The sequence below is a fragment of the Anolis carolinensis genome, chromosome 6, assembly GCF_035594765.1.
Source record: "Anolis carolinensis isolate JA03-04 chromosome 6, rAnoCar3.1.pri, whole genome shotgun sequence".
NCBI lineage: Eukaryota > Metazoa > Chordata > Lepidosauria > Squamata > Dactyloidae > Anolis > Anolis carolinensis.
The window spans coordinates 58,100,018-58,115,760 of record NC_085846.1 but is presented as its reverse complement, the minus strand read 5'-3'; the positions used below and the strand labels follow the sequence as shown (position 1 = coordinate 58,115,760).

The 15,743-nt window shown below is 40.0% G+C and overlaps 1 protein-coding gene across 2 annotated transcripts in view; it reads left to right on the top strand.

The window, feature by feature from the left end:
* The window catches only part of npsr1 (neuropeptide S receptor 1), a 122,161-nt gene that overhangs the window by 82,705 nt on the left and 23,713 nt on the right, over positions 1–15,743 (top strand). For both annotated transcript variants that reach the window (XM_062984360.1, XM_062984361.1), the window contains exons 3-5: positions 5,540–5,643; positions 7,882–7,975; positions 13,101–13,302. In XM_062984360.1, the coding sequence (XP_062840430.1) occupies positions 5,540–5,643; positions 7,882–7,975; positions 13,101–13,302 (400 nt within the window). The remainder of the gene's footprint in view (positions 1–5,539; positions 5,644–7,881; positions 7,976–13,100; positions 13,303–15,743) is intronic.

The following is a 15,743-nucleotide window of genomic DNA, read 5'->3' as shown; positions in this document are numbered from 1 at the left end:
ACCGTTTATTGAAATGAGAATACACAACTGGCTTTCTCACTATAGTCAAGATTTATTTGCCAGATTTGCATCAAGTGAGCAACTTTGAAGGGCTCACTTGAAGGGCATGACATAGAAGAGTGTTAGTGTCACATTTTCCTAACTTGAAGGGAAGAAGATGGTTCCTGCTCTCTCTTCCATTGCAAAAATCAGAAAAAAAAATAGAATTCAGAATAGTAGATTTAGAGGAAGAAAAGAAGAGAACAATCGAGAGGAAGTATTATAATTCTAAAATACATTGGATATGATAAATATTTCAGGTACTTTGGGAACTGTTTTTCTTTCTCTCCCTTTCCTAAGTCATTACAAGATCACCGAGAGCTGTACTGCTGAATAATCTTTCTGTGTAAAGATAAAAATAAATTCGATTGGAATTTAATTTGGCCAGTCCACTGGTTTCAGTTTAAATCCAAGCATTTTTCTTAGCATCTTCCAACGCGGTATCATAATGCAAAGGAGTTACTGTAGTTATGGTTTGACCTTGACCATTTTAAGTAGTGTCAGGAAATCTCCATGACAGATTATTAAGAGCCCCTTTTTATTTCTGTCATGGGTTGCTTTCCTTGTCTCAAACAGTTATTTCCCAGTGTGGAAGTTTCAGAAAAATGGGTAATTTCATTAGGAAGCAAGTATATGGGAAATGTTTTGACACCTCCACATGAAATATTCTTGCAGTACATATGCTAGCCTAGTATTTTACCTGACAGATCATCTATTTAGTTTATAAAGATGAACACGATAAATTATTTTTGTGAACTATAACTCCCCAAATCTCCCAACCACAGCCAGAACTATGGTAAGTCATGACTGTGCTGACTGGTCATTCCAGGAGTTGTCATCCAAAAAGGTATCATTTCCAAGCTGTGTTGTAAGGACAAATTGTTTCTAATATTTGAGTGAAGTCAGATCATGCTGTTAGGGAACAAAGTATCTTTTCAGAATCACTTGTTTAAGTATTAATATAAAATACTAGCTGTGCCCGGCCATGCGTTGCTGTGGCAAAGTATGGTGGTATGGGAAATAAAGTATTGAGGAATTGGTGGTAGTTAAGGTAAAGGGTAAAGGTTTTCTCCTGACATTAAGTCCAGTTGTGTACGACTGCACACTGGATCATATGGCAGTGTGGAGTCAAGATAATCCAGTCCAAAGCAGATAATATAAGATTATAAATGGGTTATATAGCTGTGTGGAAGGGCCTTGAGTCTACACTGCCATATAATCCAGTTCAAATCTGATAATCTGTATTTTATAGGCAGTGGGGAAGAGGCCTAAGTGAGGCCTAACTGCCTGTCCCCTGGGCTGCGTGGGTTGCTAGGAGACCAAGAGGGCAGAGCTTAGCATTTTAACTGGCAGCAATTGGATAAAAAACAATTATTCCTCTCCCTCTGATTAGGATTTTATTTTTATTTTATTTTTGTTGTATGAACGTAGAGGCATGGATGAGGGGTTGTGCTGCCAAGTTTAGTGTTTCTGAGATGTGTAGTTTTGTTGTTTTGTCCTAGGCCGAAATTTCATTACCCTTTTATATATATCGAAGATTAAGAGAGCACCATTACCTACTTGAGCGATTGTACATTAACATAAGCTTGGTATTTACCTTCACTTCCTTTTCTTTTTCAGTGGGTCTCTTTTGGCTATATTTCTGTTGCCTTTGAGTTCATTGTTGGAAATAATTACATAAAAACACTGGGTAGAAAAACTCAAATTTGTCGGGCTTTGTTCACAGAGATGTATGTTGATACAAATTTTTCTGTATGCATCTGGTTCTGTGGGATGTTTCTTTTGAAACAGGACCATCTTCTGGAATCACTATTCAAACTGCATTTGACTAGTTATAACTGACTAGTGTTGGATTCAGACCCAAGTCATAGGTCTAGCATAAAAGTTGAGAATAATGCTAATGTCCCTTCACAATAAGTTACAGGACTGGCTCTACTACTGAGAGGGAATTGCTTTAAGGTGTGGATGCTGAGCAGTGAAGAATGGACACTGTAGGTCTGAATTTTAGAACCTTATCATATGTGCTACCAGAATTGCCACGGATCATGACAAAACCAGTGGTGCCCACTGTGGGGCATGGGGAACCCATCACCCCACACCCCGCATTGCACGACTTCCAGCTTACCTCATCCCATGGCAGGAAGCATCTGCGACCCAGCTTCTGCCCATTGATCCCAATGTAACACAGGAAGCCACCCATGTTGCTACGGTGGTGGCATACATCGATTCCTCTTTAGTTTTGTGATGGAGCCCTGCCGGAAGTAGCTGTACGCTGTAGGATGAAAGTCAGTAGGCTCCATCGCAAAACTAAAAAGGAACCAGCGTTGCCACTGAAATTTACCCCATCTAATCAGGTTGTTAGATATAAAGTATAATTTCATTTTTCTTGTTGCTCTCTTGGAAAAGATTCCAAAATCAGCCTGGAATTGGATAGTGATAGGTGGGTAGCAGTAATGGTAGCAGACAAGTCCCACCAGCAGCAAAACATTTTTGAACCAGTCTCGGTGATAGGAGTTATGGAAGACTACATCCATGACCTCGTGCTGTTGTTACTGCCTCTAGAATAATCTCTATAGGAGACACAGTCCACTTTATTTGAGTCAGTTGGCCCAATCTTGTGTCAAGCAAAATTAATTAGCTCCTAGGCCTGCCACTTCATCTTGAGCAGTTCTGTATGTTTCTGAATGGCAAAAAATTCTTTAACGACTGGCCTAGAAATGACATATCTTGTATTCCTTGAAACTAAAAATAAATCAAATTGTCACTTCCCCCACCCCCTCCCTAGCCAGAACAAAGATAAATATTTTGCACAACAATACAGTTCTCTCAGCATTAGTAGAAACCATATTTTTTAAAAAGAAAATTAAGCTTGTGAATTTGACCAACCTTGAACAAAACAAAAACAGATGAACAGCAGTTTTGTTGTCAGTATAACACTTTGGACTGTTGAACTTTTTTTTTTTTTTTTGGAAAAGGCTTAGACATAATAAGAGCTTTATATATTCAGGATCATACCTATTGAACAAATTCTTACCTGTACAATATTTATGGGCTGTCCAAGAGCTTTACATTTTTCTCTGTCTAAAAATCCAAATCTTTGGTAGTACAGTAGAGTCTCACTTATCCAACACTCGCTTATCCAACGTTCTGGATTATCCAAGCCATTTTTGTAGTCAATGTTTTCAATACATTGTGATATTTTGAGCTAAATTTGTAAATACAGTAATTGCAACATAACATTACTGTGTATTGAACTACTTTTTCTGTCAAATTTGTTGTATAACATGATGTTTTGGTGCTTAATATGTATAATCATAACCTAATTTGATGTTTAATAGGCTTTTCCTTAATCCCTCCTTATTATCCAACATATTCGCTTATCCCACATTCTGCCGGCCCGTTTATGTTGGATAAGTGAGACTCTACTGTATCTACAATGTGGAATGAATGCAGCTCTTGAGCTAGTGTTGCTAGTTACTTTATCCTTTCATGGGAAGCAAGTGGAGTTTTAGAGAAGAATTGACTTGTCACTAGAGGTATGCACAGTATTTGTTCCATTTGTTTTATTCGGGTATTTGTTTCGTACCATTCATTTGGATGCCACAAAATGAAAAACCCCATTTTCGGATGAAACAAAAGGTGAAGGGGTGGGGTGGGTTTGGCAGGGGAGCACATGCGGGGCTTTGCGGGTGAGGGAAAGAAGGGGATCTCTGTAGCTTCTATTTGCTGTACTGCAATATTTTGAAATTTTTAAATATTTTATTCTTAATTATTTGTTTAAAACCCTCTTTTTTCCTTCCTGTATGTAGTATTTTTTTTAAAAAAAACCAAATATTTTTAAAGGAAAGAAATTATTGGGTTTCTACCCTGTTTAAGGAACCCCGGTGGCGAAGTGTGTTAAAGCACTGAGCTGGAGACCGAAAGGTCCCAGGTTCAATCCCCAATCATCAACAACAGCAGGTTCATTTGTACCCTGCCCTATCTCTCTCCCCCTGGGGACTCAGGCCAGCTTCCAACATAGTAACAGGCAAACATATAATGCCTACATAAACAATGCAGAGCTAGATATAGATCTATCATTATATATTCTAATTTCACATGTGTATTTCCCCCTGAAACCTTTGCAAATCCTCTCTCTATGTGCATTTTCCTCCTGCAATATTTCCAAGCCCGATTTATCAATGTTTATATCTATCTAGACATGTGTGTGTGTGTGTGTGTGTGTGTGCGTGCACACGTGCATTTTCCCTCTGCACTTGCAAACATGTGAGGGTAAAATTCATATAAAATTCATATATAAAATTAATGTATACATATAGGAACAGATATACAGGTACATGGAAATCTCTAGTTATCTATATTTACATAGGATTTGCAAAGACCTGTAAACATATGAGGGGAAAATTCATATATTAATGTATTTTTAGGGGGAACATCTATATAAATATTTAGAAGCTTTGGGGCATGCATTTACCCAAGGAAGAAATGTAAGCAAAGTCCCCCTAAAAACAACTTTGGCCTCTTTTCTCCTGCCCTTTCCCACCTCTTTTCTTTCTCCCTTTTTCAAACTCTAAAAGTAGCCAGAAAAGGTTTTTTAAAACTTCTCTTCCCCTCCCAAAAAAACCCACCTCATTTTTGTTTCCTTAGGAATAAAAAGAAATACACACCTTCTGTTGCTCTCTTTTCCCTCCTTCCCTCCCTTTGGACTAAAATGTTCTTGCAATAGTAGTAGTAGTAGTAGTAGTAGTAGTAGTAATAATAACAGCAATGAATCATGCAAATTTGCAAGAATATATTTTTTTCTTCCCCTTCTGCCCATGCAATCTGGCTTGCAAGGGTTTCTCTCACACTCTCCTTTCGCTTTTGAAAACATTCGCTTCTTCTCTGTCTCTCTCTCAAAAAAAATATAAGATAACCAGCCTGGGAGGAGAAGCAGAGGAGGGAGGTTTTGGAAAAGAAAACATACTGTGGCCTCCAGGCTCTGGCTGCTGGCTTGACCTTGACCCGAATATAAGCCAGGGGAGGCTTTTTCAGCTCATAAATAAGCGCTGAAAAACTCTGCTTATCTTCGAGTATATACGGTATTCTGTTGCCTTCTGAATTTCAACCAGAAATCATGGCCAAAATATGTGCAAACACAAGGCCTGCAGGCTGAATCCGTCCCACCACGTTATTTTATGAGGTCCATGAGGCTTTAATTCCAGGGCAACATAGTTATATTCATACAGTCTTATGATGACAAATGGAACTTTGAAGACAACCATAAGGCTGATGTGCTCATGTTTGTAAGTAATGTGCAGAGACAAGTTTTCAGACAGCCCTTTATCCCCTTTTGTACTTCTTATAATGTGAATACTACTTATATCAAGAGCTTCATGACAGCCCCTTGGCAACCTGTACTCCACATCTGCAAGTGGGAAGGGAATAGAGTTAGGATATACATTGACATAAGAGCAGTTATATATTTGTCTTCCTTTGTGTCTTTTTATATTTCTAACAGATTGCTTCACTGGCCTTATAAATATAATGACGGATATAATTTGGCGCTTCACTGGGGATTTCATGGCTCCTGATCTTGTCTGCCGAATTGTTCGCTATTTTCAGGTAGTAAATAAATGTCTCTCAGCATGTTGTGATGTTCTTTTTCTTAAATTAATGATTTTTCTATTATGAAAAAGTGAAACCATTCTGTCTTGGGGGTGGGGAGGAGATGGAATAAAAAATAGGGAAGGGAATGCAAAACATAAAGGCCATAAAAAACCCAAAATACTGAAGGATTCAATTCCCCTGTCTGATTTTGTGCTTTGATTGATGAATAGTCCTTGTAGTACTGTAGTCCTTATGGTGATGATCTTAAGAAGAGTCCATAAAATCCATCAGTTGCATTTGACATGGAACCTGGGGGGCTAAGAAGAATCAGGAAGGTGGCAAATGGTGTAATTATTAGGCTTGATCGATCCATGAAAAATTTGATTCTAAACTCGTTTCAAAACTAGAGGGGGCAGTTTTTCGTTTTTGTTGCTAATAATGAATTTGGCCCCCAAAATTTTTCAAAATTAATGAAAATTCGTTATTTTCTAAATTAATACGTTAATGGCGGACGCGCATGCACGGTGGCCCAAAAACAGCCCGAAGGGGGGGACTTAGGGGGCTCTCCCGCCCTCATTTTTTGAGTGATCTTCTTCAAACTTGGTACAGTGGTAGAACACATTTAACACTGATAGCTCACCAAAATGTGGAACGTTTCCCTTATCCTCTGATTTTTGGCAAATTTTCATAGCTTTTATAATAAACCATTTTTTAATAATTGCAGAAATCTGTTCCTGGTTTGAAAGTCTTATTTCCTGTTAAATTGGGTTGTCTTTACTGTGAAAATCATTGTTCTACTTCAGAAACTTTGTTTTTGTGGCTGAAACTTTGTTAAATTGGTGTGTGTGTGATATATATTGTGTATATATATATATATAGTCCCTGCTTGTGTGTGTGTGTGTGTGTGTGTGTGTGTGTGTGTAGGTAAAGGTAAAGGTATCCCTTGACGTTAAGTCCAGTCATGTCTGACTCTGGGGGTTGGTGCTCATCTCCATTTCTAAGCCCAAGAGCCAGTGTTGTCCATAGACACCTCCAAGGTCATGTGGCCGGCATGACTACATGGAGTGCCATTACCTTCCCAGAAACACCCAGAAAATGGGAATTCCAGACAGGAAACAATCAGGGCCAGCTAATACCTCCCAACAAAGGATTCCCCCAGGTAGGAAGCAGCCAGGCTTTGAAGCTGCAAGGCTATTCAATGCTAATCAAGGTGACCAATTGCAACATTCACACTTGCCTCCCACAGACAAGAGTTCTTTCTCCCACCCTGGACCTTCCACAGATATATAAACCCCACTTGCCTAGCTTCGCACAGACGTCAAAACCTCTATGTCTGCCACAGATGTGGGTGAAACGTCAGGAGAGAATGCTTCTGGCACATGGCCATAGAGCCCGGAATACATACCACAACAGTGTGATCCCGGCCATGAAAGCTTTCGACACAACACAACCACAGTATCCATTCAAGTTCATGTAGCGTGGTATGGACTGGAGACCTGTATTGGGGGGAGGGAGGGTGCGAATCTGGGCCCCTGGGAGCAGCCGAGGACGGGCCTGGCCCACACCCCCTCGCATCCCGGGCCTCTTCCTCCTCACCGCCGGGCCCCTCTCGGTCTCTCCAGGCCTGAGCTGAGGCGAGGCGGCGGCGGCGGCCATTTCCCCCCTCCGTCTTCCTCCTCCTCCTCGGCCTCCTTCCCCCTCGCCCCCTCCCATTGGCTGAGCCTCCCATTGGCTGAGGGGCAAAAGGAAAGGAGTTTGGGTGATTTGCAAAAGCTTTTTTTTCTTAACGAAAAAAACGAAGAAATAAGAAAAAACGGCCTCTCGCGATTCGAAACCGCGATATCCAGACGTGTGGACAACCAAGGTTCTATATTGCTTCAAAACAAACGAAAATAACGAATTAATAACGGGTAACGGGAAAATCGAATTATTTGAGCAAGCCTAGTAATTATCCCTGTTGATCAATAATTCCTGATGATTTAACCCTGCAAGGCCTGGTTCCAATATTGTACTTCAGTGATAACTCATAGAGCAAGTGGAATGTGACTCCCTACAAATGGTTGGGGAAGTAGCCCCCACCTCCAATTGGTCCATGAGTTGCCCATGCACAACTGAATTATTTTTGCTTCCAGATTAAACAATACATGATTACTCATTCATGCTTAAATACCTATAAACAAAAGAAGAAAAGAATTTCCAGGCATGTTTTACTCTTTCACTGTAACAAAAATGACTTTTTTCTTTTTGGTCTAGGTTGTACTGCTTTATGCTTCCACCTATGTTCTGGTATCACTAAGCATAGACCGATATCACGCCATAGTTTATCCAATGAAATTCTTTCAAGGAGGTAAGAAATTTTAATGACTTCCCAGCAATCAAGCTATTTTCTTTTCTCACAAATAGTCTCCTTTTAATAGATAACTTTTCACTGTGTTCAAACAATCTTTTTGTTATGAATAATGTATTGCAATTGATTCATTCAAGCTCCCTAGTTGTCTTTTAAATGGCAATAGTGTTGGCCTCTGGCTTTTTATTATAATTACTACATAAATGCCAGACGATCCTTTGATAGAATACTGAAGATCTTTCTGCAACTGTGAGAAAAACCAATTAAGAATCAAAAAGTTAATAAAATGAAAGACATCCCCAGTGGAATTTAACAATTGTAATTAGTTAGAGTCTGAAATTTGCATTCATGAAATATTGAGCATGGCCAGGATTCCATCCACGATAATGAAATTATTCACAGTTCTCATTGGACTTAAAACAAAATATTGCATTGTGGAATGCTGCTCTAGTTCCTCCTCCATGCTATTCTATTCTGCTGGGGCCAATTAATAGAGGTGTGTGAAACGCCCAAATCCATTCAGTTTCTAATTATGAAATATGGGTGACACCAGTTTTGTTTCATGTTTCTAAACAATCATAAGGGATCCATTTTGTTTCTAATACGAAGTTCCAACATTTTTGTTATTATTTTGTTTTGTTATTTCCCTCATTTGCGCCAATGGGGAAACTTCTACGGCTCTTTCTCCCTCATTTTTGGGATATCTGGATGAAACATGCTACAATTATAGCACACATTTAACACTGTAAGTCTCCCAAGTTTCAGAAAGTTTTGTTCGTCTGCTGAGTTTTGGGAAATTTTTGACCTTTTTATGAACATTTTTAAAGAAAACTACAAGAGTTGTCTCCTCAAATTTCTCTAAAATGACACAATATAACCAGGGCATCATTCCCCCCAAGTTTCAGAAAGATTTGCACATCTAACAACTTTTAGAGTATTTTTTTAAAATTTTGCCTGAATTTCTTTTTAAAAACCTTACAAGACTATTGCACTTTGTAGAACTGAATTATACTTTTGAACCAATATTATTGTAACACCCCTAAGCAGCGCGAACACTGGAAACCAACACGGAGGCCAATAAACAATCTAATATCTTTATTAAAGCAGTAAAAGTTCTAAACAAAAATGAGCAGAGTATATAGTCCAGCAGTTGACCTTTTAGAGAAGATCAAAATTAGTCCAATATAATGAAGTTATATGTCCAGTATTAGAGTCCAAAGTCTATAATCCAAATAACCAAAACACACTCAAACTCTTTGGAAGTTTGAGAGGGGAAAGAGCAAGGTTTCACAGGGAGATTCTTGAAGTAAAGTCCAGAACAAGGATTCAAGGCTAGGCAAGGTATTTCGTGGTGGATCTGAAACGCAGTCCAAACTTGACAAGGAGTGGAACGCAACTCCCGGTCTACTCAAGAGTAAGCGCACCGGAGGGCCACTTCGAAGCTCAGGAACAAGAGTCGATGTTCTTCTATGAATAGTCACGTTGGGAAAGCTCAGTGCAGAACTTTTATGGAAGTTCAAGAGCTCCCCCCAACAGGTGTTTAACTCCCCAAATCTTCCCAGAGAACGAAGCTGTTTCAACATCGTACCAGATGCTTGCCTCCCCGAAACTTCCCAAGGGAAACGGTTTAATCACAATCGTATCTCTCCACTAATCTCGTGCTTGGCCTTAGAAACTGCTTATGGGAGCGATGTGTTTTGAGAAAAGCCTTCCTATCAAACTTTCCGGGGAACCAGACTCTGTTTCAAGGGCGTCCCTAATTGGCTCTGGCATGAAAATGTTAACAGGGGACATCTGGAATGGAAAAAGCCCAAATCCTCTTTCAGTTTGATCTATGATGGCCAAAGGTCCCTGAGACATCACAATTATATTTTTAATATGGAAAAGGAAAGCAAAGAAAGAGGTTGGTAGTTGCAGTTGGTACTTGATAGTACAACAATTGCCTCAAAATATGGCAGGTGAAAGGAACAGGTTGACTGGTAGACTAAAATTAAAATAGAGTAGAAAATAAAGAAAGCAGTTTGTAGAATTATTTACACATATTTGTATTCTGCCCTTCTCCCCCTGGAAGGGGACTTCAATTTTAAATTAAAGAAATCCAAAGGGAAGAAAACAGAAACCCATCCAGAATGAATCCTAAATGGAATCCCCACTTGAACACACGGAAAGAAAAATGATTCTGAAAGGATCCTAAGCTGTGGCAGCAGTAAACCACAGTCTGGCTGCTGGTAAAATGATCCTAAAAGAAATCCTAAGGTGCTAGCAAACTAAAAATCAAAAGCTACTGCATGGTGCACACAAAAGCATTCGAGAACAGACAAATTGAGCTCCTGCACTACCCTCGATCGCCTTCCTTCGCTGAGGCTCTGCCTCCTCTCTTTCCTTCTCCCTCAATTTTGGATTTGGCACTCAGGAGCAGGCATGTATCGGGGGGGGGCTTGAGGGGCTTCAGCCCCCTCCCCCGAAATTCTCAGGGCTGTCCACGAGAAGGCCTTACATGTATTATTTAAACTGTTATGTATATTCATATCATGATCTGATCACCATGCTCAATATATCCCATATGCATGGGGGTATTGGGATAACAATACAAAAGGTTTGCTAGGGTAGATCCTGTCTCACCCAGACTCAGCCCTCCCCCCCTCGAATCAAAATCCTGGCTACCCTACTGCCCAGGAGAGTTTGTTTCCATTGAAAACCAAGCTCACTCACTGAGACTTACACAAATTAACAAATTTCTTATGAAAACTTTGTAAATTGTTATTTTGATTCGTTTGCATTGGGTGGGGCAGCTCTAACTTTGTAAATCGGGTCGTAACTATGGATTTGCTGAAGCACTTATGACTTACAATCGCATCAGATTTTTTGCACAGCCCTATCAATTATATGACTAAAATTAGGTGAAATGATTACACTTTGACTGTTTTGGCAATATTTTATTAAAGCCTAGAGGGGCATTTTGATTTCTCAGCCGGGAATCCTAGTGCTCCACTATCCACAATCCCCAATATTTGTCCTGTCTCTTGTGTTTGCCTCTCTTTTACGTTCTGTAAGGTATTGAATTTTGCCTTTATAATGTTGGAAACAGCTTTGAGTTCCTTTAGGGAGGAAAAGCGGTATATAAATGTAGGAAATAAATAAATAAACCTCAGATTCCACTAGAACCATCTGCAAAGATGGCCTCCTTTTGAATGTTGTTCCAACCTTGCTGGTGTAGGGAAATTTGACCATAAGGCCAAAGTAAGATAGAGCCACGTTAAAGAAAAATACCCTGAACTTAGGAAAAAGTGTAAAATTGAAAAATTATTAAGATCTAAATCTAAAGTAAAAGCAAATTAGGAATATCAGAGAATTCTGCAACACTGTAAAATACAATGTACATCTGAACTGGGGGAGCATACCAGCTGCCATTATAATCCCAGTTTCTTCAATATTTATTTATTTATTTAGTTGCAGTATTTATATTCTGCCCTTCTCACCCCAAAGGGGACTCAGGGCGGATCACATTATATACATATAGGGCAAACATTCAATGCCCATATACACATAGAACAGAGACAGACGCAGAGGCAATTTAACCTTCTCCTGAGGGGATGTTCGATTCTGGCCACAGGGGGGAGCAGCTGCTTCATCATCCACTTTGACGGCACTTCCTCATTCCAACGTCATAAATTAGTTAAATTTGCCTCCCCACTTTTATATGTGGTACCTTATTTCCTACTTGATAGATGCAACTATCTTTTGGGTTGCTAGGTCAGCAATGAGCAGGGGCTATTTTTTATTTTTTTAATTGATGGGTGCTCACCCTGCCACGGGCTGGCCTCGAACTCATGACCTCATGGTCAGAGTGATTAATTGCAGCAGGCTGCTCACCAGCCTGTGCCACAGCCTGGCCCCAATATGCCATTGTTCTATTAGGGAATGTGTGTGTGTGTGTGTATAGAAACAGATCCAAAGAATGCAATAAATAAATACAATAAAATAACCTGTAGCCAGAATAGTTAATGGGAGATGCAATACAAAAGCAAGTTCCCACATCCTGATTAAAAAGAAAGGTTCTGTCACTTGCTGCAGATCATTTGATGCACTCCTCAGCTCAAGGTGGCACTTAAGGATTCCCCCCCCCCCCCAAAAATAGGGTGTATTTGCAGATTTCTAAAGCAAGGGATAGGAGTGCTGATCCCCAGTGTAGCCTCAGGTTCCCTGGAATTCACCATTAGATGCCATAGACTGGCACCAGATCTTCACTGAAGGCTTGCTTCTATTCTGCAACCAGAAATAATTTTAATTAAATATGTGTGGGTTGAATCTTGCATGCAAAGACAATTTAAGTTCTGTCACAGAACTAAATCTCCCTTCTTTGCCAAAAGAAAAAAAAAGCCACCAAGTGTTCTTAAGTGTGTTTCCTATGTCAGCAGGAATGGAATAAAATAAATATAATCCGTGGTGACGGACTAACATGTCTTCATCTGAAATCTGGAAAACACCTCACGGAAATTCACAATGAGATCTTTCAGAACTACAGCACTTGACACAGTCCCCCAATTACTTTTAATCTTTTATAATAAAACATTTGGTAATTCATCCCTAATTACTTCTGATCTGAAAATAAATGACAATAAGCCATTCTTATTCCAGAGAGTAGTAAAGGTAAAGGTTTCCCCTGACGTTAAGTCCAGTCATGTCTGACTCTGGGGGTTGGTGCTCATCTCCATTTCTAAGCCGAAGAGCCGGCGTTGTCCATAGACACCTCCAAGGTCATGTGGCCAGCATGACTGCATGGAGCGCCCTTACCTTCCCACAGGAGCGGTACCTATTGATCTACTCACATTTGCATGTTTTCGAACTGCTAGGTTGGCAGGAGCTGGAGCTAACAGCGGCCGCTCACTCTGCTCCCGGGATTTGAACCTGGGACCTTTCGGTCTGCAAGTTCAGCAGCTCAGCACTTTAACACACTTCGCCACTGGGGCTCCCTATTCCAGAGAGTACAACCAACTAAATTTCTCTTTTCAATTCTTCTCACCTGGTCAATCACTGGTCTCTCATTGAATATTGTTTATCTCCCAAATTGTTCTTTCTATAAGCTATATATGTATTAAGACTAATTTTCTTATTTTTGACACAGAAAGGCAAGCGAAAATTCTCATTGTGATTGCTTGGGGCCTCTCTTTCTTGTTTTCAATTCCAACTCTCATCATATTTGGGAAGCGGCAACTGTCCAATGGGGAGGTGCAGTGTTGGGCTGTTTGGCCAGATGATTCTTACTGGATCCCTTATATGACCACAGTCGCTTTCCTGGTGTATTTCATTCCTCTGATCATTATCAGGTAAGAATCTTGACAGTTCATGAAGTTAATTGTGCTTGATAATTTGTTCAGGCATAAATTCATGCTTGTATAGTTTTCTGAAGTGAGGCATTTGGTGAAATCAGTTCTTCAGTAGTGGAGTACACGTGAGACCTGTAACACAGACTTATAGACTATATAGCCCCTATATTTCTGGAACATGGCCACACAGCCCGAAAGACATACAACAACCCTGTGATCCCGGCCATGAAAGCCTTCGACAATTACATGAATCTGTTAACAACTACATGCAGCAAATGCTTCAGATGCCACTTGAGGCTGCAAAGCAATTAGGCCAGCATGGCATGAAAAATGTTGAAGATGTCTATATCCTACAGTAGCAAATATTCAGCCTAGATTTAATTGATTACAGTAGAGTCTTACTTATCCAACATAAACGGGCCGGCAGAATGTTGGATAAGCGAATATATTGGATAATAAGGAGGCATTAAGGAAAAGCCTATTAAACATCAAATTAGGTTATGATTTTACAAATGAAGCACCAAAACATCATGTTAGACAACAAATTTGGCAGAAAAAGTAGTTCAATATGCAGTAATGCTATGTAGTAATTACTGTATTTATGAATTTAGCATCAAAATATCATGATATATCAAAAACATTGACTACAAAAATGCGTTGGATAATCCAGAACGTTGGATAAGCGAGTGTTGGATAAGTGAGACTCTACTGTATTTAAAAAACAAACAAGCATTGTTTATTCCTTTGGCCGCTTCTCTGACTTTTTGTGACCTCATGGACCAGCCCATGCCAGAGTTCCCTGCAAATTTTCTTTCCTCTTTAATAAATAGTAAAATTATATGTATACCAAATAATTATTTTAAAATAAATTTCTTTATGGTTCATTTATTTATTTATTTACTGTATTTATATTCCGCCCTTCTCACCCCAAAGGGGACTCAGGGCGGATCACATTGTACGCATATAAGGCAAACATTCAATGCCATACACATAGAACAGGACAGAGACAGACACAGAGGCAATTTAACCTTCTCCTGAGGGGATGTTCAATTCTGGCCACGGGGGGAGCAGCTGCTTCATCATCCACTGTGACGGCACTTCCTCATTTCAATGTCGTAAATTAGTTAAATTTGCCTCCCCACTTTATAAGTGGTACCTTATTTCTTACTTGATAGATGCAACTATCTTTCGGGTTGCTGGGTCAGCAACGAGCAGGGGCTATTTTTTATTTTTTAATTGACGGGTGCTCGCCCCACCACGGGCTGGCCTCGAACTCATGACCTCATGGTCAGAGTGATTTATTGCAGCAGGCTGCTCACCAGCCTGCGCCACTGCCCGGCCCGCGCCACAGCCCGGCCCTTCATTATCAGTAAATGATTGATTTGTATATCTATTTTATATACCTACGTATTTAGTGTTGCATAAATATTTCTCAGGCAAAAAGGGGTCACAACTGCAAAAGGTTTAACATGTCCTGTAGCAGAGGATGCTAAAGCACTGTCAGGATGGAAGGAACTTTCAACTGGCATCTTCCCATTTATCTCAGGGAGTAGAATATCATGGGCTGGCCCTGTGTTCATATTGTTGTAAATAGGTCATTTGAGAAGTGAACAAGAGGAATAAAATAATGTTTTTTTCCCTTTGTTGCTTCTCTCTAACTGTATTCTTTAGTGCAAAAGGGTTGCCTGCCCTGGTTGATAGCCAGTGTGGCAAGGAAAAGGAGATACAGCACCCCCCCCCCCCCCCACCAACAGCACCTCGAGAGGATTTAAGGAAAGCTGTGGGGATGGGATGGACATACTTTAGCACCTGATAGTTGACCACCCCAGTCAAAAAGCAACTACACTATTGTAAGCATTGAAAGCAAAGCACCAAGATGATGCTATCAAAGTAAATGGAGCTGACTTAGATGGGGTCACCAGGTAGCCACCCAAAGGAATCAATTTGTCTGCTCTATTTCTGTTCTACTGCAGACAGAGCAAGAGTAGGACTAAAAGGACCGGGACAGGAATTAATAGAAGTGGTCAGCAGATCCTCCATTTCCTAATATATCCGAATATTAGGAAATGATATTCTCTGGGTTGCAGTCTTTCTGCATCGGGAAAATTGAACACTTTTGCATCTTTGACCTGTGAATGCACTGAAAAAAAACTTTAACAAGTAGCTTTGAAAGAAGTCAACACTATTTTTAATCTGTAAAAGCTGAGTAGAGAAAAAGAGCTTTAAATTAAGCTAACAATTAGTATTGCATTTTTGTTACCCATTGAACTTCCCCTGAAAAGTATGTTTAAATTTTCTGCGACAATATGTAACCTTGCTGTGCTGAAGTTTCACCCCACTCATTACACTGCAATTCCAAAACATCCAGAGATTTTTTTCCTATTAGATTCCTGCCTAGCCCCTCCAAAGTTAGGCTGTCAAGTATTGTGGGGGCATAAGGA